Source organism: Ixodes scapularis, unplaced genomic scaffold (assembly GCF_016920785.2).
Source record: "Ixodes scapularis isolate PalLabHiFi unplaced genomic scaffold, ASM1692078v2 PGA_scaffold10__122_contigs__length_95168666, whole genome shotgun sequence".
NCBI lineage: Eukaryota > Metazoa > Arthropoda > Arachnida > Ixodida > Ixodidae > Ixodes > Ixodes scapularis.
The window spans coordinates 80546891-80572194 of NW_024609836.1; the positions used below are offsets into that span (position 1 = coordinate 80546891).

Genomic DNA, 25304 nt, shown 5'->3' on the forward strand with positions numbered 1-25304 from the left:
TGATTTATGCGTTGCCTGCCAATTGTCAACCATGCGTGAAAGCTTCGCCTGCAGCTACATGCCATACCTCAACAAAGTCACATATAATAATTTACACTTCATACAAAAGACACGCACAAATAAAAAAAAATTAAATAGAAACGAGCGCGTCGAAAGCTACGTCGTCACAGCCTCCGCAGGGCGAGCGCAGCGAGTCCGGCAAAAATTCTGTCCTCGCCGCGACGTCACCCCGGTTCACCGTGAGGGGGCGCCACGCAAACTTCTCGGGGCTAATAGCAGACGACAAGCCGGAAGGTTGCCGTTCTCTATCTTTCGGCGATACCGGCGGGCTGTACCTAACACCCAACACTCGCTCGTGGCTGCCGTTATGAAGTGGTCTGCGTTCTTAGAATATTTATGGCTACTCCGAAATCAGCCTTTAGCGCTCTGGTGTGTCATTTCAGTAAATGATCAACTCGCGTATCTTTGTTCCGTTACTTCAATAGCAGTGGAGTCAGCCGGCACCTCAACCACTGCGTCTATTGCGCCAGGAGAGCACGTTTTTATTTATTATTCAAGACTTCCACTCATTGTCGCTAAATGCCTACACCAGTACGAACTCCGTATTGTAAAATAGCTACAGCAACCGGATTTACTTTTCGCCGGAGCGACCGGCCACTCTAACAGCTTCTCCTTTTTTTTCTCTTTTTTTTTGTTCGCACGCAGGTAGCAGTGCGGTTAGACTTGGTCAGTCTTTTTATCGAGCATAGCATTACCACATTAACTTACATATAAAAAATACGCTCATCTGCGCTTTAAACTTTCAAAATGACGCGATTTTAAACCGAGTTGGAACGCCAGCCGGATGTTAAGTACAGCCCACTCGGCGGAGCAGACGACGCCCTGGGTGAGAGGGGGAGGGCATTTTTGTTCTTTCCGCTGTTCCTTGGCTTGCACTGAATGAGCCAGTCACTTTAATGACTTAACTGTCGTCAGAGACACCGGAAGTCGACGACGTTTATCAAGTGGCTTTCACTGACCATGGCTCGGGGAGCCTCCGCCAAATTAGGCAGCGTTTGTGTGTGTGTATGTGTCTGCGTGCGTGTGTGCGTCTACGTGCGTGCGCGCGCACGTGCGTGTGTGTTTGTGCGTGTGCTTGCCCACGCGGGCGTGCGCGTGTGTCTTTTTTTGTTGTTGTTGACAGAATTGCATTTAATTTTTAAAAATACAATCTTGGCTGTCGGTACCAAGAGGATATTTTAAGAATGTTCATTTTTCCATATAAATATGTTGCCGCTCGTTGTGTCCGAGAGAGGTAACATCGCCTCTTAAAGTGCACGCTGGTCATGCTTCGTATACAAAAGGCACCGTGTTCGCCGAAGGTGTATGTTGACAAAATAATATGCAAACCCGAACACGCCATAAGAATGTTTGTTGAATGTTTCTTCATATGCTGTATATTTCTAACATGCCTACAGACAGTGTTTGTATGACCAATGTGACCGCCATACAATACAGAAGGATGCCTCTGACAGTGTCTACACAATCTTTTGTGAGATGCATTAAGAGTGTTATCGGATTAAGAGCAAGACAAATGAAACAGGATTTGGGTATATAGCTTCGTATGGTGCCACGAAAACTGGAAACGATGTGGTACAAGAAAGGCACGCGTGCCTTTTTTATGCGACTTCGTTGGCATAAGTGGCGTGAAACCGTAAAAATTAGCGGACATTATGTCGAAAATAATACGTAAAGAAAGCATGCAGTAATACGTTATGTGAATTCCGTACATCTTCAATAAACAGTAGTCTCGTTCAATTTGACGGCACTTTCCGCACCGGTCCAGAAAAGTTTAGGGTAGTGTGCTTCCAGTAATGAGATACGACCGGATGCACGCCGCCATACACTTTTCTGCGCCGGTGCAGGCATGTGCAGGACGTGCACAGGTCAACCGAGCGACGCTAGCTACGGAAAGGGAAAAAAAATGTGGGGCGTCACTTTCCGAGGCATCCTCGGAATAGGCACAAGTGTATAAATGTCTGTCGTTGCAGTGAAGAGCTGAAAAGCCTGAGCTGCGCCAAGGACTACGCCAGTCGCTGCCTCTTGGGGTTCACCCGTGGCGCCGCCCTGGTGGCTATCAACGCCGTTCAGGAGGAGGTCGAAGGCAAATGCGACTCGACCCACATCTTGCACAGACGTGAGAAAGAAAAGTTGCAGACGGACTTACAATCTGTCCGCGGCCTCGAATTCCTTAAACGCCACCTCTTGGTCGTAAGACGAATTGCACTTGCTGACTCTTCGTCTAACCGCCTTTGTCTCTCTCTACCCTCTTTTCAAACGCGTTTGAGCAGTGAGTGGAGACAAAAGCAGTTAGCCTTGGCGTCTACCCACTGTCCTACCAATCAGAGCTCGGTGCTCAATCCTCCCCCTCTCCCTCAGTTTTTACTCGTAAAGCAACCAAACCCTGTACCAACGTTACTAGAAGACGCAGTTGGGAAACTCGCCGTCCAAACCTGGGCCGCTGGCGTCCCGTCCACCGAGACCGAGCTAAATACGACAACAGCGCCACTCTTTATCATTTGTCTGTACTGTGGTCACATTGAGCTCTTAGAAAGTATGTTTTGCGTAAAAACAAACGGAAAAGACTCTTTTTGTATGAAATTTGTTGAAGTGTAGTACAAAATGAAGGGCGCGTGAGGTTTTTATCATCTTTAGTTTGCAAGGTTTTGCGGAACAATTAATATTGTTTTTATACAACCATGCCTCAGCGGTCCTTTCAGGTAGCGCGTCCCTACCTAGGTGCATTTTAACTTCGGTACAAATTCGCGGCGCGTTCGCTGGGGAGACGGGGGTGGCACACCTGTAACCTCTTCCGCTGCATATGTTTCGGCACCAAATGGTCGATTAAAGCCAAAATAGAAGTAACGTGCAGTTCCTAGAGTGGCCGCTGCGGGAGAAATGGCGGCGTTGCGTTCGCCATTAGCTCGGTTCTGGTGGACAGATTGGGGCCACTTTTTCAGAGCAGTCTCTATGGCAGTTTCCCAACCGAGTGGTTCTAGTAACGTTGCCCTGTACCAAGGACTGGAGCCATATTTTTCCACTTGCCTCGGTGTAAGAGACTTTTACGTAACATCTCGCAACGTTTCCTTTTCGACGCTCTTAAAACATCAGCATTTCACTCCGGGCTGTTTACAGTGGCTGGAAAGGGGCAAATTTCTTGCAGGAAAAACAAACACGGCTTCTCTTGACACGTCAAGGCGCTTTCTCGGTAAGTCCCGCTGAGCAATAATGTGTCCGACCGCCCTCCAGGGTACTTCGAGCACGTGGGCTGCATGAACAAGGCCGGCCCCGGCATCCACGCCTGCGTGCGACGCTTCCAGGAAGCCCTCTTCATCGCGGCGTCCAAGGCGCCGCGCAAGGTCAAGGTCCCTCACGCCTGCTGGTAGGTGGGTCGAGGTGTAGTAAAAGTGTAACTTTGTGTATGTTTACATAGCGAGGAGTTGAAGGGGCCCTGAGGAGGTTTCCGAGATCGCCTAAACATGGCGATAAATCACTCTGCCGGCTCTAAGCATCCGAGAAATTCTCAAGTCACGACCATGAGCGGCCCATTTCCTCATTACAGAAGCGTTTAATGATCGCAACACACCGAGGTCATTTCAGACGATGAGAGGAGCATGTTCCGGCATGCAGGGCGATATGTGACCGATGAAAACGCGACATTTCGTGAAGATTCCAAACGCTGTTATTACAAAATGTGTTTGCTTTTGTATATGATAGGAGCCAATAAGGGTATGAGACAAATGTTAATTTTTCGCGAAATAAAAACATAACACTGCAATAATCATAATGCAGTTCAATGCAAAGGGGAAAGCGAGCTGGACAATAATGATGAAAATAATCCCCGGAGAAGGGGAAGAAGGGAAATAATCCCTGGAGAAGGGGAGAAGGAGAAGGGGAGAAGGGCATTTAACTGCATTATAATTATAACATTAAATTGCAAGCTTCACCCTTGTTGGTGTTAGACTGGTGGCAGCTGATAAAACCCGTTTGCTCTACTGACGTCTAACCCCTGGTTAGCTCAGTTGGTAGAGCGCTCCACTTGTAATGGAGAGGTCCCGGGTTCGATACCCGGACCAGGCGGATTTTTTCGGTCGCTCACCAGTCACCTAGCTGTGTTTGGAGATTTATGTTTGTCCCTTGTCCCTCTTGTTCCCCTTCTCCAGGGATTATTTTCATCATGCAATAATCGTCTCAAAAACAGCGCAGTATGCTTTCTTTTTCTTTTTCCGCGGAAGTGATGTGGGTCGTCTGCTGGTCTGCTCTCGAGCACGCGCTCGCTGGGCCGAATCATCGGCGTCAGGTTAGTGAGAGCCATGGCGCAATGAAGCGATCGCTGCGATGGAACACAAATTGACTTCGCCTGCCAGGACAGTGCGACTGACTAAAAGGCAATAGTGGTTCTGGGCTCGTAGGCCCGCCTGTCTCTAATGGTCCACCGGTCGGAGACTCGAAGATCCTTTGCTTACTATTGACTGACAGCGGTCCCGGTTTCGGGACATGCTCCGCCTATCGCCTAAGATGACCTCGGTGTGTTGCGATCTTTGATTGCCTTTTTAATAGGGAACTCGGCCGCGTATCGTCGCGATTTAGGGATTTCCAGGATGCTTAGAGCCAGCAGAGTTAGTTATCGCTACATTTAGGCGTTCTAAGACACCTCCTCAGAGCCCCTTTAAGGCCCATCCACACTCTTACGTTTGCTTGCGACGGAGTTTTTGTGATATCTTGCGACGATAAAACACACTAGCACGCAGGCGTCATTATACGAGTTGACCCTGGAACTGTATTTCACTAGACCGAAGGCTTTGCAGTATTTAGAAGATCAAATGCACGTACCTTATAAAAGAAATTGCCGTTCATAACATTTCTAATATTGTCAACGTTTTCAAGCAAAAAAAGAATGATGGGTGAAAACAAAAAAGCAAATATACGGAAATGACAAGCGTATGACGGCTAACCAATAGATGGCGCCAGTGTGTTCGACGGTCATTAGAGATTTGAAGAGGTTTTAAGGTACTGGGTTGTTAGTCGTCGCAAGTGTGTAAAGCCAACACCACCTAGACAGAAGGCCTCCACACGCGTCATCATAGTCAGATCGATCGAGGCGAGAGATTGGGCACGAGTGCTGCGTCAGTGTTCGGCTGCGGCTCGTGGCCAATCAGCGCGTCGAAGGTCGGGCTCGGGTCAAATAGCCGACCGAGCGCGATCCGACTGTGATGACGTTTCATAGAAGAAGAGGAAACCATGCGGAGGCCTTGGTAAAGCTGCCTTTAGTCTGCCCTGATAGGCGTTTGGTGTCTCTGCTGTACATGAGGAATTTATAGGCAACGCAGTACCACTTCTACGGTGCCCGGAACGCGTTTCCGACTGGTGTGCTTAGCCTCTTATTCCACCCATGCATTGAAAGTGGCTCCGAAGTGGCACCAAACGACGTCGCAAAAGTCGGAGTGTCACGCTGTTGAATGTGCACGATCCTGGTGGTTGGTCGTAGAAGTTGCCGCAAAAAGCGCGACCAGACGTGTGCGTCGCTTTCGTCATGACGTGTCAACTTTTAGCTGCGGAAGCTTCCGTGGACTGTCAAGCTGGAGAGCGACCTGCAGCAGAACAGGCGTCTGCTAAATCCACGACTCCTGCTGGGACACCGCCAGGGTCGCGACCGACGACAGCGTGACACTTCTATGACGTCATCAGGCGGAAATCGAGGGACCACTTTTTTGGACGTGGTAAACACGCCAGTCGGAGACGCGATCCAGGCACCATACCACTGCTAGCCTGGGGCCTTTAACCTGCATTACGCAATGGCGATCACACGATCGCACGCCGGTACGATGTTCGTCCAGACTGTATTGAGCAGGGGTTGGGATCTTAAGGAGCCGTGAAACGATTTTTCTACTTTCGCTAAATACTACTTTGAATCACTCCGTAATGTTAATAACTGAATAAGCTTACCTTAATTTTTCTTTCTAGGCGATGGCATTCACTAAACTATTTTGACAAACATGAGTATCGTTCCTCCAGGCATTGTTACAGTTCGGCTATTCTCCTCGCCGCAGTGGTTGAACACGAGCTACAACTTATACTGTCCGCCGAGGCATCGATGGTTACGAGCCGAAGTCGAGTGTTCGCGCAGTTCTCGTGTCCAATTCATGCGCCGTGCTTGACTGTCGTGAGGCGGGTGGTTTCGATGCTACAATGACGTCATCGAGCTTTTGCGGCGGCAAGACTGAAAGAAATAGTCCCCTTTTATCCTCGAAATTTTACCGCGACAAAGAATCTTCCGAATCAGTAGCGGTCCGTGCGAGTATACTTGGGCCAGATTAGGACCAGTACCCGTCTGGAAAGTCACGAAGATTCCAACGCCATATTGTTTCATGACCCCTTTAACCCACGAAAAACTGCAGCGCTGAAGCGCAAGCTTTCGCTCCACGAGCTCCAAGCTCCGTTAGCTCTGGTACGTCAACACACTGTCACCGGTCCCCCATCCAGTGCATTCCAGTAGTCGGTGACTCGTTAAGAACTTGGTAGATGGCACTCCTCGAGCGCGAGCTTTACGCAGATCTTTGACAACAGTTTGTCGCATGTGTAGACAAAGCCCGGCGCGAAGCACCGAGCGTGCGCTGGAGGAAACCTCGCGCTTCCTCCCCTCCAGCATCGTCACTATATGCTTCGACAACATTCTTAGATTGTCACCGACAGTAGAAGAGGAAACCTCGCGCTTCCTCCCCTCCAGCATCGTCACTATATGCTCCGTCACCCCCGAGCAGTGTTGGCGGTATCGCGTTACAAGTAACGGCGTTACCAGTAACGAGTTACTTTTTCCAGTAACGTAGTAACGTACTCGTTACATTTTAGAAACAGTAACGGCTAACGTACTTAGGTTACTCAGTTCGAGTAACGGGTAACGGAGTTGCGTCACTCGTTACGTTTTCCTCCTAAAACCTTACAAAAATTACACTTTTTTTTTACGCAGCCGACGCTATGAGCTGATGGGACCAATCAGACACGGTCGAAAGCGCCCCGTCATGGCGTTCGTCACGTTTCTGTGCGTGTTCTATCAACGCTGAACCAATCATAACCAAAAAAGGCTCAGGGACTTCAGATAACGACGGTGCTCGATAAGTCCCGTTAGTTGGTAGCGTCGATTGCACTTGGACTCAAGCGGGAACGAACTGTGGGCACCAAGTAATTAATGACTGCACTCATTCCACACACCTTTACTATTTCCCCTGCCTTTTCCCACACGAAAAGCCTCACCTTAGAAAAACCGCAACGCCCAGGCCCTTGTCCCAGTGTCGAAAAACACTCTCGCCCCCCCCCCCCCCCCCCCCTAAAAAAAAAAAAGCTGTTTCCGTCAACTTGTAAATAAAAAGTACCCCAAAAGTAACCTGCGTTACTTTTATCGGTAACGGTAAGGGTAACGCGTTCCTGTTATCTTGAGGCAACGTAGGTCGGTAAAGGGCGATTCATACACTTGCGTTGAGTCGGACCTAGCGCGAGGGTTGCTATGGCAACAACTGCGTCGGCTCCAACAAAACGGGGTACGACGCAGCTGTAGCAACCCTCGCACTCGGATAGGACTCAACAGAAGTGTGTGAATCGCCCTTCAGAGTGTTTGCCGCTCGCGGGGCGGGTCGCGGATCATGCACTAACAATGACAGAATGCGCAGGACTTGCCTACTGGGAATATCTAAAAGAATATAAATAGTAGTGAGTTTTAGAATTGCGTATACGCGCAAACGCAAGCACTGGACGTTTGGGTTAGTCTTGCGTGTTCCACGCTGAGCGTGAGCGGAGCTTCACACCGCGTCTTGAATTGGCGAATGGCGACGACGCGCATGCGCAAGCTAGAGCACGCAACGCTAACGCAAACGCACAACACTTACGTTTGCTTCTCTGCAACAAAATGCAATTTAAATCTGCGCAAAAAGACATTTTTTATTTGTGGTTTTATTGCTCATATATCATACGAAAAACACTGCAGACACCGTCTGGGGCCTGCTTTTGTTTTTCTTGTATGACGTCCACATTGGTCATACAAATACTGTCTTCATCATCATCATCGTAAACTTTATTAATTGATAAAGTGAAAGGACCTTGCGGTCTCTGGTCGGTGCCCTTAGTCCAGGGCTCCGTTGGCCGCCCAAATTCGGCGGGCTCGCTCAACCAGTCGCTGCTGGTCATCGAGCTCTGTGCCGGAAAGGGCCGCTTCCCAGGAGGAAAAGGTGGGGGAAGGAATGGGGGTGGTACCCTCGACATCTACGAAGCAAACATGATTCGAAATCGCTTGAGGCTTGTCCGCACATGCTTCTGTCATCATGTCTCGAGCGAACGCCGTGTCTTTGTGTGACGTGTGAGCATTGCGACTGCGACTTTAGAGACACCGGATAGGTTGGATATCTGGAGCACACGCGGCGTTGGCATTGCTGCTGCCACTATATAGAGCTACGAAATTAGCTACGCTTAAGAGCATCGGCACCCCGTTCCCCGATCTGCTAGAGGGCGCCGCCATCTTGGTGCTTAGAGCGGAGGAGGCGTAACAGTCGATCGTCACAATTTAAAAAAAAAACAAAGCGTCTTCCTCAGCTTTGGACACGGTGGTAGGAAGAAGCTCGGGTGATATCGTTTTGCTCTGTCGCCAAGTGCTGCAACATTTCTGGAGAACGGAAAGACGTTTCCTGCGATGTCAAATAAAGTTTTATATAACTGGCAACCGTGATTTTAAGCACCAGGGTAGCTGAAGTGTCGTTACCTTGGTGCTTGGGTAATTTAGCGAAAGGTGTATACGAGTATAGGTGCTAAACCCGGAAAACCTTCACGTCGACGCCGTATGTTTCTCTTTTTTGACAAGTTATATGCATACGAAATTTCCGCTCCCCTGTTCCGTATACACGTTGCGCAGTCCTCGTGTTTTCAAAAATTTCTTCACGACGCGGTTTATAAGAAACACTCGATGACCTCGTGGCTGCCACGCGTTTCTCTGTGTTGTAACGGCAACTATGCGCGTTCGTATAACCGCGCAACTCGTTCCTCGAGGCGAACTTCCACATTTACGTTTAACCGTGACTGACTGCATTACGACCGCTTGTGACCGCGTACTGCTAAAAAAACATTGGCGCCATCTGCAATCTATATGGTAACCCCCTCAACACTTGCGGTCTAAGTATATCTCCACGTTCTTTTTAGGCATCGTTTTTTCGTCGCCCGCTCAAAAGACTTCTGAAAATGTTATATGCGACCATTTCTCAGAGATAGTGCGTAGATTTGATTTCTACAAATAGTGCAGAAACCTTCAGTCTAGTATAGACGCTTTGAAAACAGGTCAGATTACAGCCGCAATTGCTGACCTTCTCTTGTCTTACCTGGCTTCATCTAGTCTTACCGTGGCACTAGTCTTACCCAGTTACCGAGCCAGGGGAGCTGGCGTTGACGAGCCTCCACAAAAGCCAATGCTGCGGATAATGACACAGTGGAATCTAAAATGGCAATACCCTGCCCTGCTGTGGTTATGATAAAGTGAAGCAAACGTAATAAGACAAAAAGAAAAATTTAAGGTCGGTTATGGTGGCGGATATGCACAGCTGCTACAAAGCGTCCATAGGCAGATGGGTGAAAATTCAAGGGCTAGCTGATAGGCGGCGCCATTGTCTTTTATCGTCGTAAGCGTTTGCAAGCGCCAAGCAATCCCACCTAGACGATCAAGGGCAATACATGAAGACAACTTTTTTATGGCAATCAAGCCAAGGATAGCCAAAGCTATGGGTACCCGTGCGCTCGCGTACGTTGAGCGCCGATCACAGCTGTGCCATGCGATGTCTCCACTTGTTCGGAAATGAGAAAAAAAAAAAGTTGTCTCCGAGTATAGTACACGTGGCTAATTGTGGCGGCATGACTAGAATTTCGAAATGTTAACGACAAGCTCGATTGTATGCCTAACAAGCACGACGAAAGCTTGCAGCGAAATCGACACCGTCAAAGTTGACATTCTGACGTTGCTGTTATTTCCGTCTCTGAAAGAAGAAGAATACTACAAGGGACTTGGATCTTACTAAAACGTTAGAGTAATCGTGGCTTGCCGCAGCAACGCCTCTTTGCCCCGTATTGCTCCCGCCTAAAAAAAAAGAAATGCAACTGGTGGGGTGGATTGTACAAAATAATTTCAAACGAGTATTGAATTGTCTCTACTTCTGATGCCATAGTAAATAGTCTCTGAGGGAGCTTTTTAAGTTTAAAAAAAAATCATTTAATATCCGCAAATGCTCCCGAGCCACTTGAAGTTTTTGATATGCACAAGAATCATTATTGCTGCACGATAACAAAATATGATTGACAGAACAAGCAGCTCAAGCACCAAAGTCGGCGAGCTTGAGTTTTTACCTGATCTTGTCCAGTGTCAATTTTGACATTATGTACAAGGGTCTTTGAGGTAACATTATATCTCTTTTTGTCTGCGTTCCCTCGAGATATCAGCCGCGAAAGCAGCTGCAATAGATTTCAGTCGAGGTATCATGGATCGGTATGCACGTTCGGCATGAGTAGAAGTTCCACTTAGGACCAAACCAGTACAAGAACTAACGGACGACACATTTAAGACTGGTTTGCACACTTACGACTTAACCGTGCGCCATAAAATCTCTTTGCATCTTTTATGACGACAGAATTCGCTGGCGCCATTTATCGGGTAGGATTGTTCGCACATCATTGTTTCTTTTTTCGCTCGAAACAACATTTGACAATGTCAAGAATGACCATTTCTTATTGGAAGTACGTGCATATAATTTTGCAAGTACCGCAAAACCTGCTCTATAGTGAAATACAGTTCCAGGGTCACTTCATAGATGGCGCCAGCGCGCCGCTCTCTTCTCTCGTCGGTAGAGGTCGCAAAAAACCTGGCCCTAAGCAAACGCAAGTGTGTGAACGGGACTTCTTTTTCAAGATATCTTTGGAAACGTCACGTCTCTCGCTCGCTACTTTCGTGTGATATACAGTTTTCTATTTCTATGTGATATGAAGAAAACAAAACGAAAAAAATTTCAGCCTTTTTACTCTTGTGAAGAAGGAAAACCAGCGAAGCTGTACTATGGTGGAAATGAAGTATCTATAAATGTAAGGATTAAGGTGTGATCGGGTAATTGGTTTTGTGAGAACCGTATTGTCCCCGGTTGTCTTTGTTATACCACGTCAACCGCTGAAGGCTCATGAACGGGAGTCGAGACACCACTAGTCGTTCCTCCACCACGTTTAATTTCGGTATGTGCTCCGGCAGGGGTGGGTACCTGTAGCCGTTCACGGTCACAACGCGAACCGGGGCACTGCGCCTTTCAGCAGGGAATCTCGGCACGTTCTGTACGCCGGTTCTTTGTAGACGTCCGCCGACTCGATGCACTGCCGCAACATGCACGCGCCCCTTTCCCGCCTCTTCTCCGCCGACACGCCGCCGATCGTAGACACGTATTCGGCGAACCAGAGTCGGTCGCACACGGCGCACGTGACGCCAAACGAGTTCTGCCCGAACTCCCTCCGGAACCTCGCCGCCGCACCCGCGAACTGTTCAGCCGGCCTGGAGTGCTGTCGTCGTCGGGCCCTCGCGCTTGCACTTGGCCTCCTTGGCACGGTTGTCGTCCGTGGCGTTGGCCCGCCGGCGCCGTTTACATCCCTGGTTCTGTTCTCGGAGGTGGCTTTCCAGGCGAGCGATGTGGTCTTCCTTCGCAAGGGAGTCTGAAACAGTGGACGCAGTGGAAGTCGAGGCGACAGCGGCTTTGCGTCGGTTGCGGACCCATTCGCGCTGCTGCGTACGTCGCCGCTCCTTCCGCACCCAGTCTTCTTTCCCCGACAGAGCACGCGCCCGACACATCCAGAGTCCAAACCGAAGCTGATAAGAGCGTAGGAAACAGCGCGCAAAACAGACGAGGACGAAGAAACACACCGTCACGTTTGTTAGTTCTTCGTCCTCGTCTGTTCTTTGCGCGGTTTTCTACGATGAATTCCCACCAACGCGCAAACCATCCATTCTTCTGTGAAAGCGGGAAAGGTTGCCGCCATCTAAGAGCGACGGCGGCAACCAGATTGGCTGTGTGCTTGTCGCCGTCGCTTATATATGGCGGTAGATGTCTAGTGTTTTGTGTCGACAGGCATTTGGTACCGGACACAATCCTCGGGAACCTAGCCCTTAACAGCTCCGCTGTAAAAAGAAATGCACAAACCTGGAAGAAATCAGAAGGAATGGGGTGGCATTTATTTATTTATTTATTGTTAGTTTCAGTAACCCACCAACAGCTTAATGCCTCCTTAGTGGTGCACTTATCAATGAGTCAATGAGTAGAAAAAGGTTAAACACGATGAAAGCGAAACGTTAAGAAAAGATAATAGCCTCAACGCACTTTAAAAATTTACGCTTTTCATCAAAAGTATGACCACCGAAACAGCCCCTCATACATTTTTTTGTTTCTTAAGATTTTATTTTTTCACTTGAAGCACGGTTTAAAAAGCACAGGTCAATAAATAACGCCTTTTTAAGCACACTCACATTGCATACCTGTAACATCACATGGCCACCCTTAATCACAGCTCAAAAAACAACTAAAGAGGTTCTTGAAAAAAACAAAAACGAGTTAGAGGTAGATTTTAGAGTATTATTTTTCTTGAATGTGACTATAACGTTCGTTTTCCCCGAGGATGTAACTAAACGCGAGGAAACGCCAAACATCTCCCACCAATGGTTACGTCACACCCAGATCTTTAGGATGCCAAGCGCGTGTCGCTCGTGTGGGCAGCGCGGGCAATTGCAAGCTTGCCAAGTATATTTATATATCCCCCTGCACCGACACCAGTCGCGACGTCGTTTTCTGATGTTCTTAAAAACAGTAAAAATTCGCGTGCATGGCTTTGATAGGTGCTGAAGATGCGCGAGAACGGGAATTCCAAAAACTCTGGATATTGCGTCAGGCTCAGGAAAGAAGGGCGCTTCAGCGGTACTTTGAAAGTTATTTTCTACAGCCTCTGTGCACCAAATTGAAAAGTATTTTTTTAAATTCGTCATCCTGGAGACCAATTGATGTCGTTCTAAGTGTTTTCTCTCAAATACAGAACCGCTTCAGTTTCCCTTTGAATGTGACAACTGCGGTTAAAGATGCCCGAAAGGGATTCTAAATCGCAGTCACGCTTAGGTACGGTCAAGAGTTACTGCCAACTATACCCGCTTCACCGGTACCCTTAACCGCAGTTAAGCCTGACCTCAATCAAACTTGACTGCGAGTAATAGTGACCTTGCGAGTATATGATATAGAAAGAATTCACTAGCAGCCATAGCTGTATGCGTGGCTTCTGCGCGCGTGCTGGCGACGAGCTTCGCAGTTCTTTTGCAAGGTGCATTCCGCAACATCGAGATTGCCGGTCTTAGCCGGTTATTACTGTGAGCTCGTTTTCAGCATACGCTCTTAGCATCGCATTCAAATATGGACTCAAGTGAATGCCCCTTATTGGTGATGTGAGCGATCAAAAACGTCGCTGTGGTCGGCCGGCCACGACTGGCCGAATGTTGACTATGACGTCAGCAAAGGATTTCTCATCGACGGAACTAAGAGGAATGAAAGAAATTCAAGTTTGAGGGTGTTAGCAGGGTTGCTTTCAGAGCGCAGTAATTTCAAGCTTCCATCACGCTAATTACAAACACCATCAAACTTGTTGTTCCCGAGCTAATGACGTCACGAGAGGGAATCATATAGGGCGGAACCAAAACATCTCGCCGCCAAAAGAAACGAATATGCAAAGCGTCGTTTAGCCACGTCAACTTTGTTTATATTTTTTCGAAGTAGTTATCGTTAGCGTGCAGTGTATCGATAAAGAGAAAACTACGGAGTTGTAGCGTTACCGAAAGGCTGAAAAGGGGACAGGGCTGGACGCTAAGAGGTGTGGACAAGGTCTCAAAAGGAAGACCTTGTCCGTGTCGGCTTGCGTTTGTCCCTGTGCCCCTTTGCAGACTCCAATTATCTTACATCGAGTTCTGCTCGGCCGCGCCTTCGCCTATTTTCCCATAATCGCAATCGTCAAGTTTCTTCTATAATCTTTTTTTTTCTTTTTTTTTTTTTTCAGTCGAATTACGATTATGTGGCATTGTTCCAGGACACGGATTATCATCTTACCACGGCTTTGAGGAACGGATCCGTAACTTACGCTTATCTTCGCTTTAATAAAAATTTAAAATTAAAAAATACAAGGGCGTTCTGATGGTTATCAGGGTACGTGGAACGAACAGACAAGAGAATTAACGACGCGAGTGCACCTCTTCTATTGCGCACGTAGTGGCTAAAGTTAAATCGGGGGTTTTACGTGCCAAGCCTATGACGCTCATCTAGCGCTCCCCAGAGGATGACTGAGAATTAATTTTGACCACTTGGTGATCCAGCGTAGAGAAGTCTTTGAGCGACACAAAGGAAAATCACAAGAGAGTAGTAGACACGAACAAGCGCAACTTTCAACTAGTTTATTCGTGCCCAATCAACCACGAACATCCAGAAAGAGCATGCTTAGCATAAGGAGCGTGCTACGCATGCTTTTTCTGGATGTTCGTGGTTGATTTGGCACGAATAAACTAGTTGAAAGTTGCGCTTCTCCGTGTCTACTATTCCCTTGTGATTGTCCCTTGTGTCGCGCAAAATCATCTACGCTGGATCATGAACCAACTAGGCCAACAACAAGTTTTATTGCAGTCGGTGAACGTTCGACGTTCAACCGAAAGCTCTTGTTACACGGCGCCTTTTCCGCAATAATTGTCCTGCAGAATTTGGGAACCTCGGCCGGGATTCGAACCTGGGGACCCGTAGGCTGGCGCTGTGCCTCAGAGACACCGAGTCGGCCGCACGAAAGGCTTGTCCTGTCACTGACGGGGTGGAAATGGGAAGGGGCTTCCAGTGCTTCCTGTGTAAAACCTATACTATGTGGTGTTCCTTAGGGGAGTACATATTAGGAACTCTTCTCTTTAGCCCATTTGTAAATGGTGTCGACAACACTCACCCAAATGTAAAATTTGTCAACTATGCCAACGATAAAATTTGACTTACTTCGGAAGAGGAGTGCGACGTGCCAGCTGGTGAACACTGCAACTATGAAATTCCCTCTGCAAATATGACGTTGTCCAGATTAGAAATTGGGAGTGGCGCAACCGCATTGCAAATTAATATAAATAAAACTAAAGGAGTACTTTTTGGCACAAACAACAAACCGGTCCCACTAACGGGATATATTAGTCTTAATTCAACTCCAGTTGAGATTGTGGGTAATTTCAGGGTTCTGGAAATCATTTTGGTTTTCCTGTGAGTATGTCCTGGGACAATCACGTAAATTGTATGGTCACCAAAATATCACTAAAGGCCGGATTGCCATGCCGCCACCAGTCAATTTTACCAATGAATGTAACATTGATAAATCATAATTCTTTGTTTTGTTTGAATTTAAAATATTGACACATTGTCTGGAGCTCAACTACGTCATCTAGTATGGAGAAAATAGCTTTCTTACAAAAATGAGTGTTGAGGTCTATCGGTAGTGTTCCGTTCGACTCCCATTCAACTGGACTTTTTAAGGCTTTCAACGTTATTAAAATATGTAATTTATAGAAACATAGACTTAGCAATACTTGTATAATGGAAAACAGTAAAAATGCGTGTTTCCCTACAAATCTGGCACATCTTTCTGTAAAGGAACCACCTTACCACACTCGTCACGCGGAACGTTGGAAATGGTCGCGCGGAGAAAACATGAAGGCTCTACGCTGCCTAGAATACTTAACAAATTTGACGATAGGAAGTTTCATTTAGTTAAAATAATATCAAAACAGCCTAAAGAATATTTTGCAAATGTTTATGGGTGACGTAGCAGCGTTTTGATTCTTTATTTGTTACTTCAGGATTTATGTGTTCTTGTTTGCGAGGCATGCGCACTGAACCTGTCTCCATATGTAATGTTGCCACGCCTCTGCTGTAATACTTGTGTAAGGGATCGAGGGCCTATCGTCAAGCTGTATTTTTACAGCTTTTTTTTTTCTCGTTTGGTGCGTACAGCCACTGCAATGCGGGAGCCCATGAGCACGTGCTGGAGGCATTCGAAGGAAAAGCCCTTTTAGAGCACAGCTCTTAGGCGCCCGTTTCCGGCTTGAGCGGCGTCGCCGTCGCCGTCGCCGTCGGCGTAACCGCGCGGTGCATTATAGGTAAATTCCCCCGCTAAATGTAGCGGAAAGTTTTCCCCGCTAAATTTAGTAGAAATGTTTCCCCGCAAAATTCAGCTGAAACATTTCCCGCCAAAATTTAGCGGAAAAATTTCCCCGCTAACATTAGCGGGAAAATTACCCACAAAATTTAGCTGAAAAAATATCCCGCTAAATTTAGCGAAGATAGCGGGAAAATTTTTGCGCTAAATTTAGCGGAAAACTTTCAAGCTAAACTTAGCGGAAAAATCACCCGCTAAATCTAACTGAAAAAATATCCCGCTAAATTTAGCGGGGATAGCGGAAAAGTTTTTGCACTAGATTTACCTCAGAAAGTTCCGGCTAAATTTAGCGCGGAAGAATTTCCCCTAAATTCAGCGGCGAAAACTCCCCGCTAAATTTAGCGGGGAATTTTCCCGCTAAATTTAGCGGAAAATTTTTCTCGCTAAATCTAGCGGAAAACTTTCCCCGCTAAATTCAGGGGAAAACATTCCCGGTAAATTTAGCGGAAATTTTTCCCAGCTAAATTTAGCGGAAAAACTTACCTGCTAAATTTAGCTGAACAAGTTTCCCTCTAATTTTAGCGGGGAATTTTTTCCGTTAATAACTTTGCCGAATAAATTTCCGCTAAATTTAGCTGGAAAAATTTCCCGCTAAATCTATCGGAAAAGGTTTCCCGCCGCGGAAAAATTCCCCCGCTGCGGAAAATTTTCCCCTCAATAAAAGGAAAGGAAGAGGGGCATAGCCTCCCCTCCGTACCTTCCCCCCCTCCTCCTCAAGAGCTGCGCTCTAGTTCGGCGTTACGGGGAGTTGTAAACGGCTTTCATATTTTCATCCTGTGCAAAAAGACATATTGCTAAATTACCTAAGCATCATGGGAAGGCTGGGACTGTAGGTGCACGCGCCGCAAGCGCTCGCCTTCCCTGTATGAAAGATTCGAAGTAAATAACCAAAATAAGGCGTTGCAGAACGGGCGTGCAAGATGAAATTTGTTTTGGGTTTTTGCTTTAGAATCGATCCTACTGCCATAGCCTCATCTATACTCACAAAGCCTAGCTCTTCGACGACGGAACCATAGAGTGCCCGTTCGCAGACTTCGAGCGCGAAGATCTGGTAGCACAGAGTATCAAAGAGCCATTTCTTGGCGAACCTGGACGTCAGCGCACAGCTTTTACAGCGGCGAGGACCCGAAACACTCTTGTTCGCTCGGGAGAAGTGTGTTTCGGCGTCTCGCCGCAGCGGGGCGCCAGTCACGTGGCTCTCCTCTTATTCATTGTCTGCCGCTACACCTTTTCCATTTCGGCGGCCGCTTCTCGTGGCGATCTGCCAGGCTTTGTCAGTATACATAGGAGGCTATAGACCTTTCCAGCGGCAGTCTCGAACGAAGCGATTTACAGCGCGTGTCCCTGGTTTTGAGAGTGTACGTCAGTGTTGCCCGACTGCGCTGAGCTGTGGAGTTTCTCGTCAGTAGGCTGTGGCAGCCTGCGTTGGCGCAATTCCGAACGCTGGTGGCGGCTGAATTGCCGCGTTTTCTTTTTTATCTTGTATTCTGTGGCGAGCATAATTTATAGAGGTCTTTAAGAAAGCAGTGCTCTATTTTTGGGAACAAAAACAAAGAAATGAAAGCTGTTTTGGTGAGTCCGTGCGCGACAGTACAAATGCAACTGGAATGTTTGTTTCATTTTATGTTCATTGTTTTACGGCACCGTAAACTCAGCCGTGTCAATCTATAACGGTCAAAATATTTGACCACACAGGATATCCGTACTGCATGGATATTCTCCGCCCACAACATAAAATTCAATGAGTCTCATCAATCGAACAAAAAATATATTGTACGTACCCCTCGGTGCCGCCTTATCCGAACAGGATCCGAGAAAGGTCTCAAATAACACAGAATGTCCAATATACAGTGTCGACGATAGTCACTTCACGACGATCGGACGGAATCCGGCGTGTTTTGGGGAACATGTAGAAGAGGGCTCCTTTTTTGCACAGCTTCATAGCAAATGAACGAACGTGCTTATTATGTCGCCACACCCCGGACCCGACCCTATCAGCTAGTTTTTGCGAAGACCCGGAACACAGCCTGGAAGGCTTTTTGGAGATTATCTCGACGGAAATAATCCTCCAAGCACGTCGAACTGCCTGCGTCGCGGGCTGCTTGACGTTCGCTCTCTTCGTTCGTTTCCTGCGAAGGCCGAGCGGGCTACGAGCCCTGGTATTCCCTGTTTCTCACAGTGGAAGATAACATACAAAGGGTAAGCATCCTAAACAGGCGAATAAAGCAAAAACTTCCAAGAAAAGCCGGCGAACTCCGAATGCAAAATGCAGGTGGGGATTCACGCTGACCGGGTTTCCACAGCTCAGGCGGGTGCCAGAAATTTCTGGCTGATAGGGGTCGCTCGATTCGCAAAATGGCGGCGGCCAGAGCGCTCTTTTTGGAAAAGTCTATAGACCTTTTCACCCTCCGCCGCATGGGCGCTGCCATCTTGGCATCACGTGATGCGGCCGCCATTAGGTTGCTTCAACTCGTCGCTCCGCTCTCCCCGGCGACACTCCGCGCCTTGGCGGATGCATTGAATTCGCGTTTTTCGCCGCGTTTCACAGCATTTCTTAGCTTTCTCCGTAAAGCGTTATCCGATACTTATATTTACCACGTAATTCTACTACACCATTGTGTGCACAACTTCTGTAGTTAATTTGTGTAACACATTTTTACTGTTTTTACCGTCGGCCTGCCGGCTACGCGTGAAGAGGCTGTATGGGCACATGAATCAGTGTTAGCGCTCACGCACGTTCAGCACATATATGACTAGACAGCACAAGGGGTTTAAAGTTCAAAACTTACGAGAACTCAGGTTTGGTTGCTAATAGCGGCAAAACATTCGAAATGGGAAGCGCAATGTAAGTATATAATGATCGCGCATTTGGAAACCCAAGGAAGGTGACAAAGTACTCACTGCAAATAACCACGTGCGTTTCCTGAAAGCATCATGTTTTTTATTCATAACAGTTCGAAAGCAGTGGCTTTTGATTATATGGGTGAACTCGTGGACAAGAAAATAAACGTTTTATTTGAATTTTTTTTTCTAGTGCTAGAAATAATGGTACGTCAAGATCAGGGCAATTTATTTGTTTACAATATTACATCTACATCTGTTTGACGTTCTTAGTCGTTTTTTTTTTTTTGCGATATAAACATTCCCTTGATCGGTTTATTTATGAATTCCAAGAAACTGCATGCCGTTAATTAGTCCCATGTCTACAGTATTTTAATTGCTTAAATGACATTCTTCAGATAACCAGTCCAATTCAATTAATTCATTTCAACACAAAGGTTGGGACTCCCCGCGTAAGAAACTTTCACAGGCAGCTTGAGAATGCCTGGGGTCCACAAAAGCGTGACGCCAAAAAGAAACCGTCTGTATGAAAATCGCCCGAGTGCAGCGTTGTCGACGGCAAATGGCGATTCACTTTTAGTAGCTGGCGACGCCAAAATCTACAAAGGGCGTCGGTCCAAACCAGTAAAGAGCTTTCTACACAGGTCCATGTGGTGCCTAGCACTCAACTTCAATCAAACTTACCGGGGATCACTTCTTTTGCGCCCTTTAGTTTCATATGTCAAAATTTTCGGAAGATGAATGTCAGGCTTCATTTAAGGGGCCTGTCACCTATCTCATACCTTGAGAACGTCGCAAGCAAATGTCCAAATCACAAATAGTCCATGTTATAAGGCCAATATTGTGAAATTCTGTTAATAAGTAATTAGTTAAATAAATTCTCTAGTCGACCTGGGTTGGTCTATTAAAATATTTTCGGAAACTTAATTTATTTAAATAAAACAGGCCGAGAGAATGACACTTCTTTATATTATGTATACGTCATTATAGGAGACTTCTCCAGTCTGCGAAGTTCACAAAAAGTTGGTGTACGAATTCCAAACATCCAGCAGTAAACTTGTCACTTCATCTGCTATTCGTGATTCAGCACATTATCAATCATGTTGTGGACCTGCTTCTTCACTAAGCACTCATGCATTATAGTCTGTTACAACAGAAAGTTTTAGAGCGCTGCCACTTCGATGCATGCTCTGAAGCGCGCGCCCGTAGCGGTAGTGGGCATTTCAAAACTATCTACTAAAACTCCCTAATATAAAGGCGGGTTCACACATTTGTAAAGGTTGCGTTCGCATGCAACCGAAATGACAAAAGTGACCAAAACACCGGAACAACCGTGACTCATGGATTACTTCGCGGAGCTACCCCTTGCATTGCTTGCCACGCTGTGTACGGCGAACACTTGTCTTGGTGACTCTGTCGTAGCGGTCGTTTCGGTTGCATGCGAACGCAACCGAAGCCAATGTGTGAACCAGCCTTTAAATGAGCGGTCGAATATCTTACTTGAGCGCGAGCCCTTCCACACCACTCGGTGCACGCGTAGCCAAAGCCCGGCGGCACGCAAGAAGCGCGTGCTGAGGCGAAGCTTGTCCTGCCTTTTATTTATTTATTTTTCTGGAAACTAGTGTTCGTGGGTACGACCGGTGGGCGATGGTACTCCTCCCTGTGCACCAGCGCAGTTGTTTCACCGCCGGAAACCTGGCCGAAATTAACGATGGACGTAATCAGACGCATCTGGTGTTCGTGAAAGTGCTCGTCGATTTAAGTTGAAACCACTTTGTGGTTCCCTAAGTGCCTCAGTGCCAATGTTTCATTCGCTGTATGCGACAATAAAGAAATTTGTATCACAAAATTAAGCGAAAATGGCGTGAAACAGCAACACAATCGCGTGCACGTCTAAACCGAAACCAACCAAATTGAAGCAACCCCATGGCGGCGAGTGCGCCAGCGCCCTCTACCCGACGGTCAGGCAACTAGTGAAATGAAAAGGTCTATAGTTTCACACATCTGTGCGCTTCGACCATGTCTGCAGTCTCTCTTTTGTACGATGCATTTGCAGTGGGACTCTCGGCTTGAGGGCGATTAAAAGGGAGACCCACGACTGGTGTTCTGAGCGCCCTTGCGGGGCCATGACGCAGCATCTGAGGGCGACGCGGGAAGCGAAGCCCCCCAAAAATGTCCTTCCAGGCTCCGATAGTTTCTTGTTTGCGTTTTACGGCGTAAGCAACGTTCAGTCAGATACGGTACGCGTTCCCCCGTGCATTCGCGCTTCGCTTACATCAGAGAGACTTTGAGACTTCTGGTGAAAAAAAACAACAAAGATGCGAGCAATTTAAATGGCAAAAAAACAAGAAAGGAAGATAGGACGCGAGAGAGACGGAAGGAGGCGATGGACGGAGGGATAAATCAAGAAGTGTGTGTGTTGGGGCATCGGGGTTGCGGTTCGGAAGAGGAGGGGCGTCGTTGGAGCTTGACAAATCGGGGGGGGGGGGGGGGGGGGGGGGGGGGGGGGGCGCAATGTGGGGGCAAACTTGGAGGCATTTTTTCCTTCGAGGGAAGAGAGCGAGGAGGTGAGAAAGCCGGGGAGGGGTGTCGTCCCTCCCCGGGTCGTCAAGGCAACAGCTCGACGCAAGCAGTCGATCATAAAGTCAAACGCAGCCAAACGCAACTGTGTGGGCGAGCCTTTAGTGTGTACTTGCGCGAACAGGTCGCGCGGGGATATAGCCTAGCTGAAGGCTGGTTCACACAACACCATTTGCTTACCACTTTCTACGTACGAATGCCGCGTGCCAGACTAACTCTTAGAATGAAGCACGGATGAACCGGTGGTTTGAGGCTTAAGCAGACGTCAGTTTTCGTATCGTAAGTAAGGTAACGAGACGGGGCTTTGTGAACCAAACCTTCAAGGCGCAATCACTCTGCTCATACATAGCACAAAAGGCACAATGGTCGCAGAAGACATAATGGAAGAGTTCTCGAGAAGACGTACCTCAAGTATGTTCGAGGTGTGTTCGCTTCACTCGGGCATGTACGTTGCGAACTTGTCTGCAGGCATTCTTCAAGCATGAAATGCTTTTTTAACGGAACCCCAAACCTCTAATTTTTTTTTTTGCCGTCCTTGCATTTCCCGCTAAATCTGGCGGGGAAAGTGCATCTGTGTTTAAGTCACGTGACGGGCATTGAACGTCACGTGACCTGACGTGACACGACCTATAACCAATCCTGTTTCTCCTCTAAATTTAGCGGAAAATGTGCTGTCACATGAGCTGACGTCACGTAATCTATACACTAATTCAGTTGTCCCGTTTGATTTAGAAGAGAAAACATTTACGTAACGTGATCTCACATCACGTGACCTGTATAACAGTACACTTTCCCCGCTAAATTTAGCGGAAAATTTTACTTAACATGACCTGATGTCCCATGACCTCTACCCCAAATCAGTTTCCCCTCTAAATTTAGCGGGAAATCTGCCGTCACACGACCTGACGTCACGTGACCCACACGCTACTTCAGATGTCCCGCTCGATTTAGCGGGCAAAATTAACGCAACGTGACCTGGTGTCACGTGGACGATACGCCGACTCACTTTCACGCCAAATTTAGCGAGAAAAATTGACGTAACGTGACTTTACGGCACGAGGCCAATACAGAACTGGATGGAAGCTCCGAAGGACAGGGACAAAGTGAAAAAGGTAACGATCATACACGGAGCGCCTCCTTCACTTTGTCCCTGTGCTCCGGCGCATCTATCTAACCAACTAGCCCAAGTGAACATTTTGTTGCAACCTAAACAACACTACAGTTTCCCCGCTCAACGCTTTGGGGAATTTGAAAAAAAAAAAATAAAGGTTCTTCACTTCCCGAACTGACGGTTTAATGTCTTCCCACCTCTAAATAATTTTAAGCGATCGCACCGTACTGCATTTCATGCATAAAAGGACTCTGCGAATAAAGGTCGGTTCCATTGTTCTTTTTATGAATATTGTGACAGTAATTGAATACAAAGAAGAAACACGTCTCAGAGAATCTTTGCATACTGTCTGAAGTTTTGACAATGCTATAAACTACGATCTCAAAGATGGTAGTACACCCGGGGACACACATGAGTTCAAACGCCTGATCCGGCTTTTCTCTGCGTCTGCTGTCCTTTACGATGGAACCTCAAAATCAAATAAAAAACGAAGACACTTGGGGACAAGGACAGGCAAGCAGCACAGTTCTTTCAACTAGCAACGAACATTTACTGGTGCCTCCTTATACGCGTACATTCTCCCTCCCAACTTTTTAAATTGAGGAAGTTACATAAAAAAACACACGAAAGAAAGAAAACCCCGAAATAAAGGAACGAGAAAACGAAGTTGAGAAAAAAACTGAAAAAAAGACTAAAGAAGAAAATAGATAGAAGAAATTAACAAATAAGAAAAAATACTATTTGCAAATTTAATTAACTATCTGAAGCCAGAACTAAATTAGAAAAGTGGTTTTCTTTTCTCTTTTTTTTTCTTTTTTTGTGTTTTTTTTTTCGGGTGTTTTTAATGTATCTCCTTTAGCTTAAAACGTTGAGAGGGAGAATGTTCGCGTTGAAGGAGGCATCAGTAAACATTTGTTCATATAGGGGAAAGAACTGAGCTGTCTTTTTTTGTCCATAAATGTTTTATTATTCGTTTGGTTCTTGTATTTTCAGAAACCCGCTCTTCGTTCTTTGTTTATGCTACCTCAACTTCGCATTCCCTTCTTAGTTCGGCCCACAGTTCTTTCAATGCCTGGCAGGTACACCGAAAGAAGCGTTAAGGGCTGTTTCAGCTATTATTGTCCGCAATAGTACGTACATTTGACCTGACAAATACCGCAACAATCCTCGCCCTAGTGAAATGCAGTTCCAGGGTGACCACATAGATGTCGCCACGTTCCAGTATGTTCTCTCGTCGTTGGAGGTCACAAAAGCTCGGTCATAAGCAAAACGAAAGTGTGTGAACGGGCCTTTGGTGAGAGAGCTATGTTGCGAACTTTTGTCCAACCTCGATCTTCTACTGTTTCGCGGAACCTCGAAACTTTTGGAAAAAGTTTTTGACGATGAATGAGTGGATGGCTTTTAGCAAATCGGCACGTGATGACTTTCGAAAGGGTTCTTAAAGAGAGTTTCGTCTACACGCGCAGTGAGTACTCGGAGTTCTACGAGTGCACAGAGCGGAGTCTACGGGACAACTGCGGGGACCCCAAGACCATCGAGCACGTCCAGGACACGGTGTCCAACGTGGTCGGGGACCTGCTGAGTATCGTCTGCGGACGTTACCAGCGGGGCTCGGCAGACTGCCTGGCACTCGGCAAGCTGCCGCCGCTGCCGGCCAACCAGACTGTGCCCAGGAACCTGATCTCGCCGCTCAAGGCCATAGTGCGCTCTCTCGGATGATCGTCGCGAAGCTGAATAGACCGTTACGGAGTGACCGGCGCCGTCGGCACGCTCGTGACGACGAGAACGTTCGCAGAGAACGTTGGAGTACGACGTCGCAACCGCAGAACTCAGTTTATAAGTGGAAGCATAAAGGGTTTTAGAATAGGGGGTCTCAACGCTCGAATCCCCCGAGGAGCTTGCGGTGCCGCACTGCGCATGAGCAGTGCAGCGCCCCAAGCTGATCTGGGGACCCAAAGCATTGTGGCTGCTCAGGGGACCCAAAGCATTGTAGCGTCTTCTAAAACTTTCTGATAGGTGAGAAGGTCACGCAGAAGAAAACTACCGTTGTTGTTGCTGTTTTTTTTTTAATTTTTTATAATAGATTATTTTCAAAAGTGTGTGTCACCTAGCGGCTTCTGCGCCAAGTATCCCAGTCAATCAATGCTGGGGCACGCCCTCTGAGCACGTTTTGGTGAACGAAGCTTCGTCAGCGTTCGTCGTGAACTCGGCCCAGCTTTTATTGAGAACGAGTTCCAAGTGAGCGTTCGCCGAAATCTCGGATCCAATCACAAGCTCCCTGCCCGAGAAATTACGACCGCCATTGTTGCTTGATGGACTTAAGAAAAGGGTATATTGCGAAGACGGAAGCTATATGGCATTTTATAATGATAATTTGGGCGAATGTGGACTATGTGATGTGAAAGACAAGCTCGCTCCGAGTTTTCCTGCAGGACGATGCTTGAACTGTCCTCCCATTCGTTTTAATGACTAGATA

At 47.2% G+C, this 25304-nt stretch overlaps 1 protein-coding gene across 1 annotated transcript in view; it reads left to right on the top strand.

Moving 5' to 3' along the window:
- LOC121047795 overlaps positions 1-24547 on the top strand; it is a 34632-nt gene extending 10085 nt beyond the window's left edge. The window contains exons 3-5 of the mRNA XM_042288603.1: positions 2031-2176; positions 3289-3421; positions 24295-24547. Of these exons, the coding sequence (XP_042144537.1) occupies positions 2031-2176; positions 3289-3421; positions 24295-24547 (532 nt within the window). The remainder of the gene's footprint in view (positions 1-2030; positions 2177-3288; positions 3422-24294) is intronic.
- The last annotated feature ends 757 nt before the right edge of the window (positions 24548-25304 follow it).